The sequence below is a fragment of the Mobula hypostoma genome, chromosome 3 (genome assembly GCF_963921235.1).
Source record: "Mobula hypostoma chromosome 3, sMobHyp1.1, whole genome shotgun sequence".
Taxonomy (NCBI): domain Eukaryota; kingdom Metazoa; phylum Chordata; class Chondrichthyes; order Myliobatiformes; family Myliobatidae; genus Mobula; species Mobula hypostoma.
The window spans coordinates 163563174-163591032 of record NC_086099.1 but is presented as its reverse complement, the minus strand read 5'-3'; the positions used below and the strand labels follow the sequence as shown (position 1 = coordinate 163591032).

Below are 27859 nucleotides of genomic sequence, written 5' to 3'. Positions count from 1 at the left end.
TTCTCCAGTATTGCAAAGAGCAAGTTAATGAATGCAACAATCCAATCATCAAATAGTGCCTGAAGGTTTTGACCAATCCACAATATGAAGCAGCATTTACTGCCCTTACTGACGTTTTAAAAGATCTGGCATCCCTTTGTAAACTTCTTCAGAAAATCTGTTTGCATACATTTGAAGCAGTGCTGTATGCAAAAGCAAAACTTAACAATTACAGTCAGTGTATAGATTTCTTGAGGATGAGTTAAGAGAATGGCAAGCATTTGACTCTGTTGCTACCTCAAACACAACCAATCTTGAACCTGAAAAAGAGAATGTTGTATGACTGACAAAAAACGCTCAGCTATCTGTTACGATCTATGACAAAAGAGTTGCCTCAAAAATAACGCAGCAATACTGCGCTTTCAAATTCGTAAATTTCTGAGAAAGTTACAGCTGGTTCAATTAAAATGTAAATTGATATATTTAACTACGAGCTTGGAAACTAAGAACATGAAAAACTGTCAATTCCTGTTGACATTGTTGGAACACTTCAAGCTTCTCATGTTGACTGCAAACGTGGATTCAGTATCATGAATTCAATTAAATGTAATCCAGAAACAGACTAGAACAGGAACATTTAGATGATCTAATGAGGATTAAGACGTATCTTTCATCTGGATGCAAAATTAACCTGTACAGTGTTTATAAACAACTGGATCCTTGACTTCCTAACCGGAAGACTACAATCTGTGCAGATTGGAAATAACAGCTCCACCTTGCTGACAATCAACACTGGTGCACGACAGGGGTGTGTACTTAGCCCACCGCTCTACTGTCTCTACACCCATGACTGTGTGGCTAGGCATAGCTCAAATGCCATCTATAAATTTGCTGATGATACAACCATTGTTGGCAGAATTGCAAATGGTGACGAGAGGGTGTACAGGAGCGAGATATACGAGCTAGTTGAGTGGTGCCATAGCAACAATCTCACACTCAACATTAATAAGACCAAAGAGCTGATATTGGACTTCAGAAAAGGTAGAATGAGGGAACACAAACCAATCCTCATAGAGGGATCAGAGAGTGAGCAATTTCAAGTTCCTGCATGACATTATCTCTGAGAGCTTAACCTAGTCGCGATATATTGATGCAGCTATAAAGAAGGCAAGACAGAAGCTATATTTCAATCAGAGTTTGAAGAAATTTGGTTTGTCACCTAAAACACAAACCCCTACTGAAGTACCATGGGGAGCATTCTGATAGGCTGCATCACCGTCTGGTATGAGCCCAGCGGGGGGGGGGGGAACGGACACAATTGCACAGGATCAAAGTAAGTTGCAGGAAGTTGTAAAATTAGTCAGCTCCATCATGGGTACTAGCCTCCACAGTCTCCAAGGAGCGGTGCCTCAGAGAGGCAGCGTCCATCATTAAGGACCCCCACCACCATGGACATGCCCTCTTCTCATTGCTACCATCAGGAAGAAGATACAGAAGTCTGAGGTACACACTCAGTGATTCAGGAACTGATTCTTTCCCTCTGCCATCCCATTCCTAAATGGACATTGAACCTCAACACTTTTTAATTTATTTCTGTTTTTTGTACTACTTGTTTCAACTTAATGATTTAATGTACATATATTGTACTTACTATAAGCAACACACATCAAAGTTGCTGGTGAAAGCAGCAGGGCAGGCGGCATTTCTAGGAAGAGGTGCAGTCAGCGTTTCGGGCCGAGACCCTTCGTCAGGATGAAGGGTCTCGGCCCAAAACGTCAACTGTACCTCTTCCTAGAGGTGCTGCCTGGCCTGCTGCATTCACCAGCAACTTTTATGTGTGTTGCTTGAAATTCCAGCATCTGCAGATTTCCTCGTGTTTGTACTTACTATAATTCAGTATATTTTCTGTATTTTTCAAGTATTGGATTGTACTCCTCCTGCAAAGTTAACAAATTTCACAACATCTGCTGGTGATATCAAACCTGATTCTAATTCTGATTTATAAAAAAGACAAGAAAAAGTTTACGAAACATGAAAGATTTTCTTTGTCATACCGTATTTCATTATACCCTTCAATTCATATGTAAAATCAAAAGTATGTGATTTTAAAATTTTCATTCTAATTTTTTTTTGTATTTACGTTACAAACAAAAATTTAGGAAAGTGCCGCACAGTTTTTGGAGCGTGTAAAAATGTCTTCCTCGGAGCAATCATTAGTGCACGTAGCTGTCGAGGGAACGCCAATGTGTAACTGGGGGGCTGCTTGTATTGACCACACACACCACCCTCCTTTCATGTGGTTCCATTATCTCCAATAAATTGTTTCCACTGTACTCACCAATGCAGCATACCCAGAGAGTATAAACAACACTGGCGAGAGAATCACTATGATAAAGGAACACACATCAAAGTTGCTGGTGAACGCAGCAGGCCAGGCAGCATCTATAGGAAGAGGCGCAGTCGACGTTTCAGGCCGAGATCCTTCGTCAGGACTAACTGAAGGAAGAGTGAGTAAGGGATTTGAAAGCTGGAGGGGGAGGGGGAGATGCAAAATGATAGGAGAAGACAGGAGGGGGAGGGATAGAGCCGAGAGCTGGACAGGTGATAGGCAAAAGGGGATACGAGAGGATCATGGGACAGGAGGTCCGGGAAGAAAGACGGGGGGTGGGGGTGACCCAGAGGATGGGCAAGAGGTATATTCAGAGGGACAGAGGGAGAAAAAGGAGAGTGAGAGAAAGAATGTGTGCATAAAAAAGAGTAACAGATGGGGTACGAGGGGGAGGTGGGGCCTAGCGGAAGTTAGAGAAGTCAATGTTCATGCCATCAGGTTGGAGGCTACCCATACGGAATATAAGGTGTTGTTCCTCCAACCTGAGTGTGGCTTCATCTTTACAGTAGAGGAGGCCGTGGATAGACATGTCAGAATGGGAATGGGATGTGGAATTAAAATGTGTGGCCACTGGGAGATCCTGCTTTCTCTGGCGGACAGAGCGTAGATGTTCAGCAAAGCGATCTCCCAGTCTGCGTCGGGTCTCACCAATATATAAAAGGCCACATCGGGAGCACCGGACGCAGTATATCACCCCAGTCGACTCACAGGTGAAGTGATGCCTCACCTGGAAGGACTGTTTGGGGCCCTGAATGGTGGTAAGGGAGGAAGTGTAAGGGCATGTGTAGCACTTGTTCCGCTTACACGGATAAGTGCCAGGAGGGAGATCAGTGGGGAGGGATGGGGGGGACGAATGGACAAGGGAGTTGTGTAGGGAGCGATCCCTGCGGAATGCAGAGAGAGGAGGGGAGGGAAAGATATGCTTAGTGGTGGGATCCCGTTGGAGGTGGCGGAAGTTACGGAGAATAATATGTTGGACCCGGAGGCTGGTGGGGTGGTAGGTGAGGACCAGGGGAACCCTATTCCTAGTGGGGTGGTGGGAGGATGGAGTGAGAGCAGATGTACGTGAAATGGGGGAGATGCGTTTAAGAGCAGAGTTGATAGTGGAGGAAGGGAAGCCCCTTTCTTTAAAAAATGAAGACATCTCCCTCGTCCTAGAATGAAAAGCCTCATCCTGAGAGCAGATGCGGCGGAGACGGAGGAATTGCGAGAAGGGGATGGCGTTTTTGCAAGAGACAGGGTGAGAAGAGGAATAGTCCAGATAGCTGTGAGAGTCAGTAGGCTTATAGTAGACATCAGTGGATAAGCTGTCTCCAGAGACAGAGACAGAAAGATCTAGAAAGGGGAGGGAGGTGTCGGAAATGGACCAGGTAAACTTGAGGGCAGGGTGAAAGTTGGAGGCAAAGTTAATAAAGTCAACGAGTTCTGCATGCGTGCAGGAAGCAGCACCAATGCAGTCGTCGATGTAGCGAAGGAAAAGTGGGGGACAGATACCAGAATAGGCACGGAACATATGCTCTCACTCCATCCTCCCCCCACCCCACTAGGAATAGGGTTCCCCTGGTCCTCACCTACCACCCCACCAGCCTCCGGGTCCAACATATTATTCTTCGTAACTTCCGCCACCTCCAACGGGATCCCACCACTAAGCATATCTTTCCCTCCCCCCCTCTCTCTGCATTCCGCAGGGATCGCTCCCTACACAACTCCCTTGTCCATTCGTCCCCCCCATCCCTCCCCACTGATCTCCCTCCTGGCACTTATCCGTGTAAACGGAACAAGTGCTACACATGCCCTTACACTTCCTCCCTTACCACCATTCAGGGCCCCAAACAGTCCTTCCAGGTGAGGCATCACTTCACCTGTGAGTCGACTGGGGTGATATACTGCGTCCGGTGCTCCTGATGTGGCCTTTTATATATTGGTGAGACCCGACACAGACTGGGAGATCGCTTTGCTGAACATCTACGCTCTGTCCGCCAGAGAAAGCAGGATCTCCCAGTGGCCACACATTTTAATTCCACATCCCATTCCCATTCTGACATGTCTATCCACGGCCTCCTCTACTGTAAAGATGAAGCCACACTCAGGTTGGAGGAACAACACCTTATATTCCGTATGGGTAGCCTCCAACCTGATGGCATGAACATTGACTTCTCTAACTTCCGCTAGGCCCCACCTCCCCCTCGTACCCCATCTGTTACTCTTTTTTATGCACACATTCTTTCTCTCACTCTCCTTTTTCTCCCTCTGTCCCTCTGAATATACCTCTTGCCCATCCTCTGGGTCACCCCCCCCCCGTCTTTCTTCCCGGACCTCCTGTCCCATGATCCTTTCGTATCCCCTTCTGCCTATCACCTGTCCAGCTCTCGGCTCCATCCCTCCCCCTCCTGTCTTCTCCTATCATTTTGCATCTCCCCCTCCCCCTCCAGCTTTCAAATCCCTTACTCACTCTTCCTTCAGTTAGTCCTGACGAAGGGTCTCGGCCTGAAACGTTGACTGCGCCTCTTCCTATAGATGCTGCCTGGCCTGCTGCGTTCACCAGCAACTTTGATGTGTGTTGCTTGAATTTCCAGCATCTGCAGAATTCCTGTTGTCTATGATAAAGGAAGTTATTTTAGAAGGATCCTTAATTCTGAGCTGAACTCAAGAACAAAAATGTGATATTCACACTGTTAGAAGAAAACTATAGATTTTCAAACAGTCTGAGGGAACTAGAAGTGCACATCTGTGTGTAAGTTTCTGAAAAGTGCAAAAACATTTTTGAGAAGTAATGGTGAAAGATTTTTATTTACCTAATATTAATTGGGATACAATCTGTGTTAAAAGGTACAGAAGACGGAGAATTGCAAACTCACTCTTAGAAGATCATTATCTGGTATATTGTAATTTCATAAGTGAAGGGGGAAAATGGCAATTCTGCATCTAGTTTCAGGGAACAAAGCGAGGCAGGTGAAAGGAGCATCAGTAGCTGAGCACTTGGTGAGATTGATCTTTCACATAGAATTACCATAGTTACGGAAAAAGTAAATAACAAAATAAGAGTAAAGTTTCCAAATTGGGAGAAAGGTTAACTTTTCCTGTCTAAGAAATGATTCATCAAAATAAGCTGTTATCAGTTACTTGAAGGCAAATCAGTGTCAGAGCAATAGAAGGCATTCAAGAGGGGGGAGTTAAAGATTTCCAGATAAAAATGTTCCATAACGTAAAAAAAACAGGACTGAAATATCCATAAGTAATAAATGACAGTGTACACAGAGGGCAAGATGAGGCAATAAAAAAAGTTGATGTCCAGTAGCAAGAACTAAAATAGAGTAGTAAACTTAAAAGAGTAATGAAAGTGTAGGAGTGAAAATACTGGAAAATTAGGAAAGCAGGGTATTAGAAAAATTTTTAAGTAATATCAAACACAAGGTAGACAGGTAGATAGGGTCGTAAAGGATTCTTTTGGTACATTGGCCTTCATAAATCAAAGTATTGAGTATAGGAGATCGGATGTTATGTTCAAGTTGTATAAGATGTTGGTGAGGCCTAATTTGGAGCATTGTGTGCAGTTTTGGTCACCTACCTACAGGAAAGATGTAAAAATGGTTGGAAGAGTGCAGAGAAAATTTACAAAAATTTTGCTGGGACTGAAGGTTAGGACTTTATTCCTTGGAACACAGAAGACTGATGGGAGGTTTTAGAAACACGGAACATAGAAAGCCTACAGCACAATACAGGCCCTTCAGCCCAAAAAGCTGTGCCGAACATGTCCTTACCTGAGAAATTACCTAGGCTTACCCATAGCCCTCTATTTTTCTGAGATCCATGTAACTGTCCAGTCTCTTAAAAGACCCTATCGTATCCGCCTCCACCACCGTCGCCGGCAGCCTATTCCACGCACTCACCACTCTCTGCGTAAAAAACTTACCCTGAACATCTCCTCTGTACCTACTTCCAAGCACCTTAAAACTGTGCTATCTCTGTTAGCCATTTCAGCCCCGGGAAAAAGCCTCTGATTGTCCACACGATCATCATCTTATACACCTCTATCAAGTCACCTCTCATCCTCCGTCGTTTTAAAGAAAAAAGGCCGAGATATTTATAGAGGTATACAAAATTATGAGGGGTATAGATAGGGTAAATGTAAGCAGGCTTTTTCCACTGAGGCAGGGTGGGACTACAACTAGGTTAAGGGTGAAAGATGAAAAGTTTAAGGGGAACATGAGGGGAAACTTCTTCACTTAGAGCGTCGTGAAGGTGTGGAATGAGCTGCCAGCGCAAGTGGTGCATGTGAGCTCAATTTCAACTTTTCAAGAGAAATACTTTTCTATGAATCTATAATTTGAAGATGCGTTGTTTCAACCCGAAAAAGTTGACGATTTCTTACCCCAATAAGATGCTGCTCAACCTGCTGAGTTACTTCAGCAAATTGTTCGTAGCTCCAGGTTTCCTACATTTAGAGCATGTTTCCAAGATGTTTTATAAGTATATAAAGAACCAGTGATTAAGGAAAGAGTAGGGTCTATTTGGTACCGAAAAGGTAGTCATAACAATGTTGTAAATAAAGAGGATGTTTGAAGCATTGCCCAGGATAAATGTAGTAAATGATGAAATATTAGAAGGTTGAATTTCTTTGAAAGTGGATAAATCATAGGTCAGAGTGAAACGTATCCAAGGTAAAAACAAAGCAGGAAATTGCAAAGACTCTAACCAACGTTTTTCAATCCTTACTAATTTGGAGAGTTAGAATGTTGTACCATGGTTTATAAAAAGGATAGCAACATAAATTTACAGGCCAGTTGAGTTAACAATCCACACAAAATGTAGGAGGAACTGAGTAAGTTAGAGGCAAAAGAATAAATCAAGGAAGGTAGTGCACCCGTGGCTGACAAGAGAAATTAGGGATAGTATCAATTTCAAAGAAGAAGCATACAAATTAGCCAGAGAAAGTGGCTGACCTGAGGACTGGGAGAAATTCAGAGTTCAGCAGAGGAGGACAAAGGGCTTAATTAGGAAGGGGAAAAAAGATTATGAGAGAAAACTGGCAGGGAACATAAAAACGGACTGTAAAAGCTTTTATAGATATGTAAAAAGGAAAAGACTGGTAAAGACAAATGCCGGGGAATTATAGACCGGTTAGCCTAACGTCGGTGGTGGGGAAACTGCTGGAGTCAGTTATCAAGGATGTGATAACAACACATTTGGAAAGCGGTGAAATGATCGGACAAAGTCAGCATGGATTTGTGAAAGGAAAATCATGTCTGACGAATGTCATAGAAGTTTTTGAGGATGTAAATAGTAGAGTGGATAGGGGAGAACCAGTGGATGTGGTATATTTGGATTTTCAAAAGGTTTTGACAAGATCCCACACAGGAGATTAGTGTGCAAACTTAAAGCACACGGTATTGGGGGTAAGGTATTGGTGTGGGTGGAGAATTGGTTAGCAGACAGGAAGCAAAGAGTGGGAATAAACGGGACCTTTTCAGAATGGCAGGCGGTGACTAGTGGGGTACCACAAGGCTCAGTGCTGGGACCCCAGTTGTTTACAATATATATTAATGACTTGGATGAGGGAATTAAATGCAGCATCTCCAAGTTTGCGGATGACACGAAGCTGGGTGGCAGTGTTAGCTGTGAGGAGGATGCTAAGAGGATGCAGGGTGACTTGGATAGGTTGGGTGAGTGGGCAAATTCATGGCAGATGCAATTTAATGTGGATAAATGTGAAGTTATCCACTTTGGGGGCAAAAATAGGAAAACAGATTATTATCTGAATGGTGGCCGATTAGGAAAAGGGGAGGTGCAACGAGACCTGGGTGTCATTATACATCAGTCATTGAAAGTGGGCATGCAGGTACAGCAGGCGGTGAAAAAGGCGAATGGTATGCTGGCATTCATAGCAAGAGGATTCGAGTACAGGAGCAGGGAGGTACTACTGCAGTTGTACAAGGCCTTGGTGAGACCACATCTGGAGTACTGTGTGCAGTTTTGGTCCCCTAATCTGAGGAAAGACATCCTTGTCATAGAGGGAGTACAAAGAAGGTTCACCAGATTGATTCCTGGGATGGCAGGACTTTCATATGAAGAAAGACTGGATGAACTGGGCTTGTACTCGTTGGAATTTAGAAGATTGAGGGGGGATCTGATTGAAACGTATAAAATCCTAAAGGGATTGGACAGGCTAGATGCAGGAAGATTGTTCCCGATGTTGGGGAAGGCCAGAACGAGGGGCCACAGTTTGAGGATAGAGGGGAAGCCTTTTAGGACCGAGATTAGGAAGAACTTCTTCACACAGAGAGTGGTGAATCTGTGGAATTCTCTGCCACAGGAAACAGTTGAGGCCAGTTCATTGGCTATATTTAAGAGGGAGTTAGATATGGCCCTTGTGGCTACGGGGGTCAGGGGGTATGGAGGGAAGGCTGGGGCGGGGTTCTGAGTTGGATGATCAGCCATGATCATAATAAATGGCGGTGCAGGCTCGAAGGGCCGAATGGCCTACTCCTGCACCTATTTTCTATGTTTCTATGTTTCTATGTAACATCTATGGAGAGGAACAAGCAGTGATTATTTTGGGCTGAGTCTCTTCATCGGTACCAGAAAGGGCTAGAAGCCAGAATAGGGTGATGGGGGGTGGGGGGAAGGGAAGGAGTAAAAGCTGGCCAGAGAAGGGGATGGAGAGGAAGTAAGATGCTAGGAGGGAATAGGTGGAAAAAGCAAAGGGCTGAAGAAGGAGGAATCTAAAAGGACCATGGAAGAGGACGAGGAGCTGAGGTAATGGGCAGGTGAGGAGAAGGGTAAGAGGGTAGCTAGAATGGGGAATGGAAAGAGACAGAAAAAGGGAGAAGAAATTACAAAGAATGGTGTTTAATTACAAAGAGTTTACAAAGAATGGTGTCAAAAACAAAAAAAAATCCAGCAAGTGGCTGTTCTGTGAGCGAAAACATCGTGTTAAGTCCACTCGCTAGATTATTTTTTTTGTTTGTTTTTGGCACCATTCTTTGTAAACTCCAGAGTATGGTGTGTGTAAAACTCCCAGGAGATCAGCAGTTTCTGAGAGACTCAAATCACCCTGGGCGGCACCTAATTAATTAGCTTGTTTATTTCGGCTTTTTTCTTAAAGATGTGCCAAACACGTTTCAGAGTGCTCCGGCTACCACTGCACCCCTGAATACAGCGGATTATCAGACTTATCATAAGCATCCAGTGCACCATCGGGCACCACCTGCCACTGCAGTGGCAAAGTCTCATAGAGAACCCCTCAGCCACACAAAACAACTGTGGAATGAATTTATTCTCATCCTACAAGGCTGCCTAATGTGAAGTGGAGATCTAAAACCATTTTGAATAAAGGCTGTCATAAGGTCAAAGTTAATTTACTATCAAAGTAAGTATCTGTCACCATATACTATCTTGAGAATCTTTTTTCTTGCAGGCATTTACAGGAAGATAAAAAATACGATAAAATTTATGAAAAACTATACATAAATAAACACTGACAAAAGCCAAAGTGCAAAAGAAGGGGAATCATGGGAATAAAGAAAAGTCAATGAATAATACTGAGAACATCAGTCGCAGAATCCTTGGAAGTGAGTCTATAGGTTATTGAGTCACTGCTGCATTGAGGTGAGTGAAGTTATCCACGCTAGTTCAGGAGCCTGATGGTTGTAGGGTAGTAATTGTGCCTGAACCTGGTGGTATAAGACCTGTACCTCCTGCTTGATGGTAGTAGCAAGAAGAGAGCATGGCCTGGGTGATGGAGGTCCTTGATTTTGGATACTGCTATCTTGTGGCAGTGCTGCATGTAACTGTGCTCGATGATGGACTAGGCCATATCCACCACTTTTTGTAGACATCCATTTCTGGGAATTGGTGTTTCTGTACCGTGATATAACCAGTCAGTATACTCACCACTGTGTGTCCATAGAAGTTAGTCAAAGCTTTAGATTACATGCAGAATCTACATAGACTTCTAAAAAAACAAAGTTGTGATGATCCCAGGATGCCAAGGAATTTAAAGTCACTGACCTGCTCCAACTCCAATTCCACTCACCTAATGAGAACTGGCTCATGGACCTCCAGCTTCTTCCTCCAATAGTCAATAAACAGCTCCTTAGTTGAGACACTGAAATCTGTTTTCCCATGAATCTGCCATGTTAACTTTTTGATTCTTGTCTATTCATCCAGGGCCTCTGAGTGTCAACCATTCTCACTCCTTCAAAATGTAAACATACCCTAGTCCTCTATGTTTCCAACTGAAGTGGATTCCACCATTCTCGGAACTATATTTCATCAGTACATTCTTTAACACTCATTAACGATTTGCATTTGCAGGCTCTTTGCAGCTTCCTCACTAAACTTTCCAACTTAGGTTAATGACATCAGCATCCTCTGGTATATTGCACTTGGCCTTCTTATCCCAGTTATCGTGGTAACTTTATGACATCTCAACAGTAATATGCTACCAACCTGAAAATGGCTTATTCCTGTTCTGATCCTTAAACTAACCCACAATCTTTGTTTTTTGCCATCTCCAAACCTACTTCCTCTTTTATTTAATACAACATTGCCAAATATTTTAAAAATACACACCATATATTGTTTCCTTAATCTATGCTGCAAATAAAATCCTCCTAATACTCCAAATGATTTGTCCAATACCATTTTATATTCTTAATTCTATGCTACTTCTGCCCTATAAAATAATTCTCTGCATTGTGTAAACACATACCTAATTATAAATGGCATTTATGTTTGCACAGATAGCAGACAAACTGTTCTCAAGTCATGTTTTTCCATCTCTATTCTCTTGAACAACAGCTTGATATCACTACAATTTGCAGAGACCATCGTATCATGCAGGGAACTCAAACACAAACTCAGTTTCTGTAGTCACGTCATTTTAAAACCCTACATATATGCCATCAATTCCAGGAGATCTGTCAGCTTTTAGTTCCCTTAATTTCTCTAGAATAATTTCTGTACTAATAAATTTATTTAAAGCTCCTCATTACTACAAGACCATTGACCCAGCAATATGGTCATTAAGAATTCAAGTTATCAGCTGCAATACTTCTCATTTGTCTGTTATACCCCCTCCCAAAACTTTATCAAAAGTAGGAAATTGAATTAACAGTAATAAAACTGTAGACAAATATATTCTCTATATAAACCAAAAAATTTTCATTATTCTGTGTTGAAGTACCTTACTGGTTGCTACCTGCTTTATTTTCCCTCATTAGACCACCAACCAAAGAAAAGGGAATTTCTTATTAAGGACCGCCTCTGAATGTTCATAACCGTAACACCCTAACTTATTTTTTAAATTCATCCAGGCATGTCTTCTTGCCCTCTCCTTTAATGCAGCTGGATCAATTAGCTATCATGTTCTTCACTGAGGCATGTCCAATATTAAAACCATACCAAGCAGAAGTATGTCTGACACCATGCATTAATCTTATTTCTTTTCCTTGAATTCTTCATGGACTAAGGACTTTAGAGATCAAAGTCAAACTGAGAAAGTTAAAAATTACTTTGAAACTATTTCTGCAGATGTCACAAACTTCTGCGACAAAACAACCTTTTTTTAAAAAAAAAGACACAAAGTTGCAAGAATTGGTAAGTATTCAGATGACAGAAATCCAGAAAGTAAAATAGTGCTTGGACTTCAATTAGTAACATAAAAGTCAGTTTATCTGACAAGCGCCGATCCCACATTATGAAATATGTGACCGTTTCTCAAGTTTTTTAAACTTTGTAGAATTAGCAAATGCTGACTTCTGTGTTTAACTTCCCAGAGGTTTTCTTTGCAGTTTTGATTACCTTCATGTAGAATTTTTTTTTCCTTTCTCTCTCAGTCCTTACAGTTGATAGTTTGCCACGGAAGCATTTTCCAACGTATCCGTTCTAGAGCTATAATTCTACCACTAACCAAGCTAATTTTATGCATTTCAAAGCTGCACTACAGCAACCTTTGAGGATGTCAGATGCACAATACTCTAATGCTCAATTAGTGCTTCAAGATTTTCATGACATTTCCAGGAGAATGGGATGAGACATAATTCCTTGTTCTTTATAGATCGTTGGTAGTAAAATTAAGCATATTTCTACACTCTGGGATGTGAACTGGTTCCATTTAGATGCTCTATGTGGAAATGCACATTTATGATATGGTGACAAGATCTCACATTGCCCAGATATGCAGCAATAGAGCAAGTCATATCATCAAATAATGAAAATCAATATAAAAAGCTAAAACAAAAACAGAAAATGCTGGAAACACTCAGCAGATCAGGCCACATCTGTGAGAATGGAAACTGGCAAATGAATACCTACTCTTCTTTGAGTATGCCATAACTGGGAAGGCAAGACAACCTTAGCGACAGCAAGTCAATCTGCAAGTAAAGGGAGATGGGAAAGGGAGGAAGGCCACAGATCAGGAAGCTTTTCCACCTCAGGAACATCTATCTTTCAGAGTGAACCTTACAAACCCTAAAGTATTATTATAGAGTGCTAAAAAAAAATGGACAAGCGGGTTTCTGCATATGCCATTGATATGAAAATGCAGAAAACATTTGATACAGTCTTTCAGGAGAGATGTCAGAAGAGACTCAAACTCATGCAACAGAGCAAACTATTCACTTAATGATGAAACAGGCACTATAATAGTAAACGACTCAGGATCAAAGACAAGCATTGAAATAGTTCAATGGTTAACCAGAAATATCTCTGTTGGAACTGCTATTATGGATATTCATTATCCATTTTCAGGATGCTTTCTGCTGAACACTGCACAGCAGTAGAAACTGTTCAAGGTTCAAGGTGTTCACTGTTAATTTTTGATTAGTATTTTAAAAAATTGCATTTGTACTTATTCAGGAGACAGACAGAATCTACAGAAGTGAGGCAAAGTGGCATCAGCTTCATGGATCATATACAGATTACAGAGGAGGGGCATTTGTTGTCCTGAGGTAAATTAGAATAGACAAATCCCCAAGGCCTGACAAGGTGTTCCATCAGACCCTGCAGGAGGCAAGTGCTAAACAGTCCTAACAGAGATATTTAAATCATCCTTTGCGACAGCTGAGCTACCAGAGGGTTGGAGGATAGCCAACGCTGTTCCGCTGTTTAAGAAAGGCTCTAAAAATAAACCAGAAAATGATAGGCCGGTGAGCCTGACATCAGTAATGGAAAGGTATTCTAACAGCCTGTAATCACTGGAATTCAGAAGAATAAGGGGTGACCTCAATGAAGCCTATCAAATGGTGAAACACCTTGATAGAGTGGATGTGGAGAGGTGTTTCCTATGGAGGGAGAGTGTAAGACCAAAGGATACAGCCTACTTTTTGAACGGAGAAGTAGCTCACTTGATGAAACTCCACACACCATCTTAAATATTAGTAGTATTGAGAGCCAGTGTGTATCATGTGTTGTTTAACATGAGTCCAAACCCCCGGCTTCTACCAACCAAAGTCAAGGAAGCATGTGTACGGTAAGTTACATTACACTATTCCTTTACTATTCTGGGATCCAAGTAGTGGAGCTCCCTACCTTGCTTCACAAAAACTAATTTGCTATGCGCTTTAGGTGTATTAATGACATCCACACAAAATTAAACAGAATGAAGAGGCCATTTGGAGTTGATGCAGGCGGAGGCAGTGTCTTGATGACGATAAATTGCAACACCTTTGCATTCATCTACAAAAACAGCTTAATTTTTACCTTTGAAATCTCTCCGTCTGGTGATACAGCTTCGTGAAGTTCACTGTAGAAGGCCTCCACCTCCTTCTCCTCGCTGCAGTTGTGGTGATGACAGAGGTCGCCGGGTTTCCGTTGAATTCCGCAGTAAGGATTCTGTCACTGACTGAGACTACGCCCCTCAGTGCCTCCTTCACCTTGCGGTTCAACATCAGCCCTACTCCACCTTGTGCTGACATCGTCGTCGGCTCTCTCCACACGGACGAGGTGATGAGGTGCATCCCCTCTACCTCTGTGAACCTTATCTCTTCGTCAGGGTATACATGACAGTGTTCTTGGATCCCCAGGATGGAGATCTCGTAGCTGCTTGCCTGTGATGCCAACTCTGTGCATCAAGGCAAGAGGCGGATGGTGATACCATTAAGGAAGTCTTTGACTTCAAGTACCTCGGGTCAAGAATGATGAGTTCGGAGAAGGACATAAAGATACGGAAGGCGCTGGCGTGGAGGGCTATGAACGACATGAAGGAAATCTGGAAGCCGATCCTGGCCAGAGGGCTTAAAAAGATCTTCATAGCAGTCATAGAGTCCATTCTCACGTACGGATGCGAGGTGTGGACACTCACCAAGACGATGGGTCTTGACGTGAGTTGGCAACAGCACATGACGAGTGTCGAGCCCTATGACAACCTACCGATGCTCACCACTAAAATCTAGGCGAGAAGACTGCAACTAGCGAGGCACTGTCTACGCCACCCCGAGCTACCTGCCAGCCTAGTCATCATATGGGAGCCCAAGCATGGGAGGATGAACCCTGGGCGCCCTCCCAAGACTCTGGTCAACACGCTCCTACAAGACAGTGGCGCGGCTATTGTAGATGAACTGAACATACTGATGAGGGAGAGGAAGAAGTGGAGAGTCCATCATCATGCCTGACGCTGGATCTCTAGGCCTGAGTCGACTTAGCTAGCTGATGTCTCTCCCTTTCCCTTTCAGGGTGGATGGGGTTCTGTTGAAGACCCTGACCTGGAATTACACTCAGACTTTGGTTCATTGCTGTGGTGGGACCCCTCCCATGGGCTCACAATCGGCCATCTTCCGATATCCCAAGTAAACGAGCGTGCCTTTGAGGTTCCAAGGTTTCATGGCCCTGTGGACAGGCCGATTCTAGGCTGATGACGCAAATTGAAGCGTGGCGGGAGAAAACGGAACATCAGGAACAGCGGATCAGCTGTAGGAGGCTGTGTAATTGGCGAGTTTCTTTTTCTCTCTCTCTCTCTCATTGATGGGTGCAAGATTGTTGCCGATTCTTGGGTCACAGAACTCGGGGAAAAGAAGTAGCACGATAAACTTTTAACACCTTAAATCAGCGAGTTGTTTTGCTATGTCTCCCCTGGTGCTGTGAAAGGGGACACCTCTTTTTCCCATTATTAGGGAGAGAGAGAGAGAGTCAAATTGTCAAATAAATAATTTTCGTTGCACAGCAGATCATGGTCGTCATTAAGGGCCTTACCATTGCATGCTTGGCGGATGGAAGGTGTTGGTGCTTTTTGTGGAAGTGGTGGGGGTGGGGGAGGGTCATTGCTTTGCTGCTGCATGTGCATGGGAGGGGGGAGTGGGGGGCTTTGGAGTTCTAACGTTAAAAACTCTCACTCATTCTCTGGGGCACTATTCTGTTTCTGTGGATGTCTGCGAAGAAAAAGAATTTCAAGATGTATATTGTATTTGTTTCTTTGATATTAAATGGAATTATTGGACTATCCAGTCTACTCTGCCATTCATTGAGATCATGGCTTATCTTCTTCTTTAGCTCCATTTTCTAACACCAACCACGTAATCCATGATTCCCTAAATGTTTGGATATTAACCACTTCTCTTCTGAATGAACCCAACAAGTGAGCCTTTGCACCAGAGAAGAAAATTCCAAAGGATTCACCAAACTCCAAGGAAAAAAAAATCTGCACTTCTCAGAACTAAATGGCCTGTCTCTTATTCTGAAACTATGATCCTCGTCATGAAGTTCACACACCGGGAATCATCTACCCTGTATCTTACCTATCAAGTCCTTTAAGAATATTGCATGCTTCAATAAAAATTCCTCCCATGTTTCCTAATTTTAGAGAATATTTAATTGTTATTTAGTGGAGCGGCCTACAGATACGTTCTACCAAGCTTTTCTGCGCTTTATTATTTCTTAGATTGACCAGATTTGATTCTATTCTACATAATCTAACCAGCCAGAATCATTTTCCTCCACCAGACTTATCCCCTTCCTTATTAATAATGCCCTTTCCCTTATTGTTATGCTTCCCAAGATGTTAATTATCAGAGAATATTTAACTCTCAGTTTTGTTCCATTTGTTACTGTATTTCTAAAATAGCAATGAGATAGCCTGTAGCTATTTACTTTTATTTGTACCATTAATTCACCTACCTTGCTGTAACATTTTTATGTACTTCAACACCCTTTGACTTCTTGAATTTATTTTTGCCATCTATTTATTTTGCTTACTACCTTTTTAACTTCCCTTTTCCACTCTATTTCTCTCCTTCCCAAATGACCTTTTGAAGTTGTTGTCATTCTGCCAAACTGGTGTCAACTCGCGTCAATAGGACCAGCAAACCCCCCGTTACTATATTGGTCCCATAAGACTATAATATCATAGGACATAGGAGAAGAATTAGGCCATTTGGCCCATCAAGTCTGCTCCACCATTCCATCATGGCTTATTTATTATCCCTCTCAACACTATTCTCCGGCTTCCTCCCCACAACCTTTGACTAATCAAGAACCTATCAACCCTTTCTTGAAATGTACCCAGAGACTTTGCCTCCACAGACATCCCTGGCAATGAATTCCACAGATTCACTACTCTCTTGCTAAAGAAATTCCTCCACAACTCTGTTCCATGTCCCTCTGTGCTGAGGCTGTGCCTTCTGGTGCTAGACTCACCCACTACAGGAAACTTCTCACCACATCCACTCTATTGAGGCCTTTCAATATTCGATACATTTCAATGAGATCCCACATCCCACCCCGTACCCCTACCCCGCCCCCACCATTCTTCTGACCTCCAGCGAGTACAGGCCCAGAGCCATCAAACACTCCTCATATTTTATCCCTTTCATTCCTGAATTTTTCTCACAAACCTCCTCTGGACCCTCTCCAATATCAACAATCCTCTTCTATATACGGAGCTGAAAACTGTTCACAATTGTCAAAATATGGTCTCAACAATGCCTTACAAGGCATCAGCATTATATCCTTGCTTTTATATTCTAGTCCTCTCAAATTAATGCTAACATTGGATTTGTATTCCTTACCACTGACTCAACCTGAAGTTAGCCGAGGACTCCCAAATCCTTTACCATTTCTGTTTTTTGAATTTTCTCCCCATTTAGAAAACAGCCTACATCTTTATTCCTTCTACCAAAGTGCATGAACATGCACTTCCCTATACTACATTCCATCTGCAACAACTTTGCCCATTCTTCCAATCTGTTTCAGGCCTTCTGCAGACTCCCTCTTCCTCAACACAACTAGCCTCTCTACCTATCTTTTTATCATCTGCAAACTTGACACAAAGCCATCAATTCCATCATCCAATTCACTGATATATAATGTGAAAAGATGCAGTCCAAGTACCAACCCAGCAAAACATCACTGGTCACTGGCAGCCAACCAGAATAGGTCCCCTGATCTAGGTGACTTATCTACCTTCAGATCTTTCAGGTCCCTAAGCACCTTCTCCTTAGAAATAGCAACAACATTCACTTCTGCCCCCTGACTCATGAATTTCTGGCATAATGCTGGTGTCCTCCACGGTGAACACTGAAGCAAAATATTTATTAAGTTTGGTTGAAATTTCTTTGTCTCCCAATACTATCTCTCCAGTGTTATTTTCCAACAGTCCAGTCTCCACTTTCACCTCTCTTTTACTCTATATATCTGAAATATCCTTTGGTATCCCCTTTGATATTATTACCTTCATATCTCATCTTTTCTCTCAAGAGACTTTTTTAAAGTTTCCTTCAGTTGGCTTTAAAAGCTTCACAATCCTTTAACTTCCCACAGATTTTTGTGGTATTATATGCACTCTCTTTTCCTCAACCTCCCTTTAGGATACTTCATCTTTGGGATGCATCTATCCCGTGCCTTCCAAGTTGCCCAAGAAAATCAAGCCATTGCTGTTCTGCTGTCATCCATGCTAGTGTCCCCTTTCAATCAACTCTGGACAGCTCCTCTCTCAATTCCCTTTACTCTACTGGAACACTGAAACATCTAACTTTATCTTCTCCCTCTCAAAGTGCAGGGTGAATTCTATCATATTATATTCACTGCCTCCTAAGGGTTCCTTTACTTTAAGCTCCCTAATAAAATCTGGTTCATTATACAGCACTCAATCCAGAACTGCCCTTCCCCTAGTGCACTCAACCACAAGCTGTTCCAAAAATGCTTCCTGCATTCAAATATAACACCTTCAGTCATCCTTTTCAATTTTGCACACGTTACGCTTCAATTCATCCCATTGACTGGAACTTTGCCCTATTATCTGCCTGTTTTTCCTCACAGACTCACTAAATTATGTGCCAACTTATATACCTCAGCCCTATCACTCCAGTTCTCATCCCCCTGCCAAATTAGTTTAAGCTCTCCCAAATTAGTTTAAACCCTCCCAACGGCTCTGGCAACCCTGCTGTGGTACAACCCAACCAATTTGTATAGGTTGCATTGGCGAAAGTTTCACTACCAAGAATGGGCAATAAATGCTGGCTTAACATCACTAATAGAAAAACAATTAAGCACTCTGAGGGCATGTCGCATGGCAAGTAATCCTCCTATTTATTCAAAACTAGATACAGACCAATCTCCAAGCTACACCACAGTTAACAGAAATTTACCCTTACGGAATTCACCACTCACTACTAAAAGATATGAGATATTGAATTTTAAAAATCACTTCCATGATCTTTATGTGAGGTAAGTTATAACAGGAATGCAGAAAAGTTTGAACAAGGGAACTTACTAAATGCTCAACTGGATTTAGTTGTAGAAGAATATAGTGCTGCTGAGATATCCTGTAATCCTAACATACGGCCATACGTAAGGAACCTATGGGATGGTACATTTTGAATGTTCCTGCAAAATCTCCTGGAGTGTTTTCTCAGGAAAACAAAACAGTAGTATTACTTGGAGCGCTGTGTCCTACTTGGGGTATTGTGTTCAGTTCTGGTCACCTCACTACAGGAAGGATGTGGATACTATAGAAAGAGCTCAGAGGAGATTTATAAGGATGTTGCTTGGACTGGGCAGCATGCCTTATAAGAACAGGTTGAGTGACCTTGGCCTTTTTTCCTTGGAGCAACAGAGGATGAGAGGTGTATAAGATGATGAGAGGCATTGATCATGTGGATGGCCAGAGGCTTTTTCCCAGGGTTGAAATGGCTAACACGAGGGGGCACAGTTTTAAGGTGCTTAGAAGAAGGCACAAGGGGGATGTCAGAGGTAATTTTTTCACACAGAGAGTGGTGAGTGTGCGTAATGCACTGCCAGTGAAGGTGGTAGAGACGGATACAATAGGGTCTTTTAAGAAACTCTTAGATAGGCACGTGGAACTTAGGAAAATAGAGGGCTATGCAGTATGAAAATTCTAGGCAGTTTCTAGAGTAGCTTACATGGTTGGTACAACATTGTGGGCTGAAGGGCCTGTAATGTGCTATGTGCTATGTTCTATGTTCTATGAATGATGCATTATTATATATTGAAGTTAGCCATGGCAGGACAACGAAAGTTGCAGACAAAAGCAACATATGTAGCTGCATTCTTTTCAAGTGCAATTGCACATTTTGAATAGTAATTAAAGGCAGAGAGCTGAGCAATATTTTCTATTTACAACCCACAGACAGAAATCCACAGGATGGCTATCAAGGGTGATGCTGAGCACTGGATTTGTACCCTAAAATGTTTGACATAATAAGATTTTTCTGAGCAAAAACAAGTCTCCATGTTTTTGGCCCAAAAGATATAATGTTTTTTTAATAAACTGCATTGCCATGCTTTTTGGATTGATGGATGTTATTTTTATTATACTGTCAAAGCCATGAAAAAAACAGATTTTTCTTTAAATAAACAGTGTAATCCTACTTAAAGTTAACAGCATTTTCTCGATGGGAAAGATTTTACTTCAGTAAAAAAATGAAGCTAACAGGATCTCATAGCATTAATTCTTGTCTACCCTGGATTTTACTTCCAACTTCTCCTCCAATCCCAGTCACATACTGTTTACATTTCGGTGCTGTTTAAAGGCTACAGCAGAATGGCAACAAACACCTCAGGCAACCATTTGCCAAGATCATCCAAGCATGGGTTCAAGGTGAAGACCATTATCAAACACCTACCTTTTGTATTCCAACACATCAAACGCAGCAGTAAACTGAACTTTCAATTCCTCAGATGTCTGACTTCATTATTTCACCTGGTAGATTCAAAAGGCAATGAGGACAGATTTAAAATCTATTTGTCACTAATTTAACCAATATACAAATTGATAAGAAAGTATACATTGGTTATTATTATAAACATGATAAAGTCTGCAGATGCAGGAAGTGTGCTGCCCTCACGTACTTTTCCTTCATTTCCTTAACATCCACATGAACCCCATCTTCACACCGCCTTAACAGTGATAGAGTTCCTCTTGTCCTTACCTACCACCCCATGATCCTCCACTTCCGACACATCATCCTCCGCAATTTCTACCATCTTTAAAGGGATTCTACCACCAAACATTTCTTTACCTCCCCCCACCCCGCTTACTGCAGGGATCACTCCCTCCGGGATTCCCTTGTCCATTCATCCTTCCCCGCACTTATTCCTGCAAGCAGCAGAAGTGCCCATTCACCTCCTCCCTCACCATTCAGTGCCCCAAAAGTCCTTCTAGGTGAGGCAATACCTGACCTGTGAATCTGCGAGGACATCTACTGTGTCCGGTGCTCCCAATGTGGCCTCCTCTACATTGAAAATTGGGGGACCACTTCGTTGTGCACCTCTGCTCCATCCACCAAAAGCAGAACTTCCGGTAGCCAAACATTTTAATTCCAATTCTCATTCTTGTTCCGACATGTTAGTCCATGGCCTTCTGTTGGCCCAAGATGAGGCCACTATAGGAGTGGAAGAGTGACACCTAATATTCCATCTGGGTAGCCTCCAACCTGATGGCATGAATATCGATTTTGCCTTCCGATAAAAGAAAAATTCCCTCCCCCTGCCCTCTTCTATTCCCCACTCTGGCCTCTTATCTCTTCTCACCTCTCCCTGGATCCACATCTCTTTTCCTCTCTCCTCTCCTATCAGATTCCTTCCTCACCTATCAGCCCTTTATCTCTCCTACCCACCTGGCTTCACCGATCGCCTTCCAGATGGCTTCCTTCCCCTCCCCCCACCATTTTATTCTGGCATCTTCGCTCTTCCTTTCGCATCCTGAAGAATCAGACCAAAACATCAACTGTTCATTCATTTCCGCAGACGCCGTCTGACCTGAAGAGCCCCTCCACCATTTTGTGTGTGCGCATTGGTTATTATTATGCCAAGTAAAGGTCATCCAACTGACATTCCTCCAGATATCGGGCCATAAAAGATGGAATACCAACAAAAAGACCCTTAATAAAAATTAGATTCCTTCCTTCACTTGGTGGGCGTCACAAATGAACAGCAACTTTTTCTATATTTTCATAATGCAAAACAGCAGTAACTAGAACAAACAGCATGCACACCCACAATATACAACAAAGCAAGCTGTGTCCAGGTATTTATAAATAAAATTACTTGATATAGTAATTCAACTGTACTTATTTTCATTGGTAAGGGTTATCTCTGTGGCTGAAGCTGGGACATCCTATTTTAACAGCAGTTTTCCTTAATATCACTAATCCAAAGTATATTTTTGCCACTTCTCATTACCAGAGCCATGCGAACTTTGAACTTCAAACGATCCGACTCACCAATGAGTCCTTATCTGACTTCTATCATCAGGTCTGTTGGTGTACATTAACCAAATGGCTGCACTGTTCAAACTCTCACTGCTGCAATCAGAGAAAGGTTTCCTATCTACTTCAAAAGGGCATCAATTATACTGGTGAGCTGCCTAAATGACTATTGCCTGGAAGCACTCTAATCTACTGTGATAAAGTGCTTTGAGAGTTTGAGCATTGCTAGAATTAACTCCTGCCGGAGCAGGGGCCCGGAGCTGCTGCAATTTGCTTACCGCCACAGCTCTATATCACATGCAGTCTTACTGGCTCTCCACTTGCCCTTGGATCACTTGATAACAACAGCAATACCTATGTCAGACTGCTGTTTATTGAGTACGGCTCAGTGTTCAACACCATTCGTTCAGTATTAATCAACAAGCCTCAGAACATAATGTCCTTATGTGCTTAAAATCTAGGTCTCTGTACCTCTCACTGCAACGAGATCCTTAACATCCACATCGGGAGATCAGAGTTAAGGCTGATTTATACTTGTGTGTACTAGCTCACGCCGTAGCTTACACAAGTGGGCTACCCCGTTGTGAGCATTTCTACTTGTGCGTTGGTGTGTCTGCGTCGCTCTGCAATTCACCACCAAAACGCTAGTTAGCAGTGGGGTTTCTATGCCACTGTGTTAAGTTTCTTCGTGTTGAAACTCAACACGAAGAAACTCAAACTTCAAACAATGGTGACTGAAACTAAAGGAGCGTGAATTCTCTGTGCTTGGACGAGGAAATGCATTTCAAATATTTTCGGATATTGGCAGGTAGATTTGACGATTTGGTTCATCGTCTCCAACCATTCATTTCGCATCAGTGTACCCACAGTATACTCAGAGACTGGCAATCACCATTTGAGTTTTAGCTTCAGGTGGAAGTCAACAGGCTGTAGCAGCTAGCTACAAAATGGCATCAAGCACTGGGTCCTCCATAATTTCGGAGGTCTGTAAAGCTTTATGGAAAGCATTGCAGCTAGAGTTCTTTCCCTGCCCTTCAGTCGCCCAATGGGAAGCTATTGCAGCATAGGAGGAAATGCGATGCTACCAAGCAAACCAATCACAGTGTTGCGGTCTGCGTCGCCGCGATGCGTAGTTACATTTTTGGGGGGGTGCGTGCCAGGCTATGGCCGATGGTACAGTGTAGGGTACGCGGCTACGCCTTACCTATGGTGACGAGTTGACGCACAAGTATAAATTGGCCTTTACCGCTAATGATCAACACAGGCGCACCTCAAGAACGCGTGCTCAGCTGCTGCTCTACTCTCTCTATTCTCAAAACTGTGTGGCTAGGCACAGCTCAAAGGCCATCTATAAATTCACCAAAGACACCACTATAATTGGCACAATCTCAGATGGCAACAATGAGATGTACAGGAGTTAAGATAGATCAACTGGTTAAATGGAGTCGCAACATAACCTTGAACTCAATGTCAGTAAAACCAAGGAAATGATTGTAGACTTCAGGAAAGGGAAGTCAGAAGGACACACACGAGCCCTCATTGAGGTGTCTGCAGGGGAAACCTTAAGCAGCTTCAAGTTCGCGAGTGTCAAAATCTGAGGATCTGTCTATGCTCAACATATTGATCCAATCACAAAGGCATGGCGGCAGATCTACCCTGTTAGGAGTTTGAGAAGATTTGCAATGTCACTGAAGTCTCTTGTAAATTTCTACAGAAATATGTGGACAACATTCTGACTGGTTGCATCACTGCCTGGCACGGAGACTCCAAAGCACAGGATCCAATGAGTATGCAGAGGATTGTGGGCTCAGTCAATTCCTCACCATCGAGGCCATCTCCAAAAACATAGTGCCTCATGGTGGCATCCATCATTAATGACCTTCACCATCCGGAACATGTCCTCGTCTCATTATTACCATCAGTGAGCAAGTACAGGAGCGTGAACTTGCATATTCAACATTTTAGGAGCAGCTTCTTCCCTTCTTGTCATCAATTTCTAAATGGTTTATAAACCTATGAACACCACTTCACTATTCCTCTTTTGCATTATTTATTTATTATTGTACAGCACTGGATTTTTTTTATTTCTTGCTCTGTACTTCTACCATAAACAACAACTGTCAGTGACAATAAACTCAATTCTTATATATTTTACAAAGAAGAGAGAATCTGCGAATGCTGGAAATCCAAACACACACAACATGCTGGAGGAACTCAGCAGGTCAGGCAGCATCTATGGAATCTCAAATGTTAACTTTAGTCAAGGGCAAAAAAACTTTGTGAAGCTCTCCATTTCAAGCAGAGAATTTACCAAATGAGACCAACTTTATTCCATAAAGAAAGGTAAAGTACTTAATTGAACATTATCGAGCAGTGCTTATGAAGTATTTTGAAATATGACATACTGGTGACCAGCCAGCAAAGAAGTGCTCTTAAGAAACAGGAAGAGAAAGCACGCGAGTAACACAGATACTCCAATAGTACATAGTGCACATCATAAGTAGCACGTTACATTCATGCTTCTGTCATGTTAAAATTTCCTTAAAATACAGTGGATTCCAGGTAATGGGAACACATTCGGACCAATACATTTTGGCCCAATTAAACAGCTGTCCCGATTTCCGATTTCATGGAAATAGTTAAAAAAATACAAAAAAGACAAACTACAATTTAACTGAGTAACAAATTGTGTATTTGAATGAAATACAGTACAAATTAGAACACTATCAATACTACTATAGAACTATAAAACTGTATTAGATCCTAATAGCTATCGATGGAGGAATTCATCCAGTGTACTCTGTTGTGTTCTTCTGATTGTTTGTAAATGAACAAAGTCAGCACAGACACCTAGAGCAGATAATAGTCTGCTTTTATACAATGTTTTCCATGATTGTATCCTCCAAATCATCATTTTCGTTGTAACATTCAAAATCATTGTCAATACCTTCAAATTCTTCGTAGGTCCTAACTAGTTGAAGTAGTGAAATTGTTTCATTTTCACTACCAGCTGTTTCTGGCATCTCCAAGCCCGAATGCTTAAGACCACAGTGAGCACAATTCTGAATTGTCTTACTGCTTATTTCTTCCCAACTATCAAGGCCAAAATCACTGCTTTTTGAACTCAAAGGCACATAACTGACGATATTTGAAGAATGTTCGCTCCAAGCACAATGTAATGTCAAACAGCCACACAAATGCACATGGCTGATGCTAGTTAGAAAGTGTTTGGCAATAGTCTCCTGACCCAATTAGGTGGCATAGTGTCCAAAATAAATGAAGGGGAATCCTGGATATTTTCTCAGTTAGTTTTTGTTCTTTAAGAGTTGGCAAATAAATGGCCGCCTTGATTAACCGATGGCCCAATTAACTGGGATCCTCTGAACTTCTGACTGAAAGAAGAAAATTTTTCACATCCAATATTCTCAGAACCACATATATTATTTTAAATGTAAATCATGCATTGACCTACAGTTTAATGCATCAAAAAAGCCTTTGGTTCATCTATCCTTTCCAATTATAACCTTTATTTCAAAATCTCCCCTCCAAGGGCTCTCAATATCAATGCTTCCCAACTCCACTCCTATTTTCTCATTTGAACTCCTCTTGTATCTTTAACCTGCTCAAAGTGCAAGACGGCCCAGGTTAGTTATAAGAGCACCTGAGAAACAGAAGCCAAAAAAGACCATGTAGCCAACCATTCATTCAGAATCCCGTCTGATCTTTTATCTTACCACCACCCTCCTGCAGTAATTCCATATAACTCAATTCCCTTAACATCCAAAATGTATCCATGTATCATTAATCAATATTCTTTATGAACTGATGTAAACAGCGAGGCGGGAAAAGGAGGAAGCTGTCAGAAAAGGATTAATCGATGGCAAGAAGAAGAAATGTGGAGAGGAATATGATAACAGTATGAAATAAAGAAAATGAAGGGGACATATTGTGCTATTCAGTGGATTCATGAACAAGGGAAGGCTCTCAGGATGATCCCATCATGGCTGATTGGCAGTGGTCAATGAAAGGCACTATTTCACAGCTGAAGAAAAGGTTCACTCAGTCAGCCTGGGGCCATTGAATTATGGAAATACATGTCAAAGAGGCAGACTCATGCATAGATTGATCAGAAAACTTAATTTCATTTTTTAATTTGTAAGCATCATTCCAAAATGGTGACTGTATACATCACTGGCCGATACATAAGGACTCATATTTATGGTAATTGTCCACAAAGTTGGATGATTAATAATAATTGCCTCTTTCGCTTGTGCAGATACTGCTTCAGCAACAAGTCATCAAGTTCTGTATCAGTATCCCATCTGATTTGTTGGAGTTTGCCTCTTCCAATTTTCTCCTGAGCCTCAAGGAGGGAACTATGTGTTCTCTGCAAAAAGAACCACAGCAATTTCAATGCCGACAAATCCCTGTCAGGTGAAGCTGCAAAAGCATTAACATGAAAAGCATGCTCCAAAACTTAGTGAAAAGAAATTCAATTTAAAAGTAGTCAAATTACAAATGGCAGCAAATAAGTTTATTAAAGATTTATGAGACATCAGTGGTCTCGCCCTCAGTCTCAGGTGTGCTTGATGATTATGGTGCCCTGAAGCCCCAGAAAAAAATACATATGCATGTTGCCTTACTTATTCCTTACTAGTTCTGCTGTCTTTGAACACAGAACAGTACAGCACAGGAACAGGTTCTTCGGCCACAATGTTGTGCCGAACCAATTAAATAACAAATCAAATAGCCCAACTAAACTAATCGCTACACAATGTCCATGATCTTCCATTTTCTTCATACTCATGTGTCTATCTAAATGTCTCTTAAAAGTCCATAACTTATCTGCCTCTACCACCACCCAGGCAATGTACTCCAGCCACCCATCACTCTCCACATAAAAAAAAACTTGCCCCTCACATCTCCTCTGAAATTACCCATCACCTTAAATGCATGCTCTCTGGTACTAGAGATTTCAACCCTGGAGAAAAGATAATGTCTACTGTATCTATGCAGCTCATAATCTTATAGATCTCCATCAGATCTCCCCTCAGCCTCTGCCATTCCAAGAAAAACCTCTTGTTATTGCAGATCCCTCTAATTGAGGCAGCATCCTGATAAATCTCTTCACCACCCTCTCCAAAGCCTTGATATCTTTCTTATAATGGGGTGACCAGAACTGTGTGCAATAGTCCAGATGCAGCCCAATTCATTTTATAAAACTGCAACAAAACTTCCTGACTTTTGAACTCAATGCCTTGACAAATAAATGCAGGCATGCCATGTGCCTTCTTAACCACCTGATCAACTTAGGTAGCCACTTTCAAGGAACTATGGATTTGGACCCCAACATCTCTCTGCTCAACACTATTAAGGGACTTTCTCTTTACATTTAATTTACCAAAGTGCAACACCTCACATTTGGCCGAGTAAAACCCCATCTGCTATTTCTCCACCCATCTATATCATGTTGTATTCTTTGCCAGTCCTCTAGACTATTCACAACACCCCCAATCTTTGCATTACCTGAAAACTTACTCACCAACCCATCGACATTTTCATCCAGGTCATTTATACACATGACAAACAGCAGAGGTCTCAGTACAGATCCCTGCGGAACACCACGAATCACAGGCCTCCAGCCAGACTAAGTCACTTCATCTGCTACCCTCTGCCTTCCATGGGCAAGCCAGTTTTGAACCCAAATGGCCAATTCATCATAGATCCCATCATCTTAATCTTCTGGATGAGCCTCTCATGAGGGACCTTGTCAAGCACTTTACTAGAATCAATGTAGACAACAGCTACACTCTTACCTTCGTCAATCACC

The 27859-nt window shown here is 42.2% G+C and overlaps 1 protein-coding gene across 10 annotated transcripts in view; it reads right to left on the bottom strand.

Annotated features, from left to right (window-relative positions):
* The window catches only part of tpk1 (thiamin pyrophosphokinase 1), a 399771-nt gene that overhangs the window by 360881 nt on the left and 11031 nt on the right, over positions 1–27859 (bottom strand). For 7 of the 10 annotated variants that reach the window (XM_063044014.1, XM_063044017.1, XM_063044011.1 and 4 more), the window contains one exon: positions 20446–20522. In XM_063044014.1, coding sequence (XP_062900084.1) covers positions 20446–20464 — 19 coding nt within the window. In that variant the 5' untranslated portion in view covers positions 20465–20522. Of the gene's footprint in view, positions 1–20445; positions 20523–26288; positions 26417–27859 lie in introns of all 10 variants that reach the window. The other 3 variants (XM_063044013.1, XM_063044016.1, XM_063044015.1) reach the window with 1 other exon arrangement.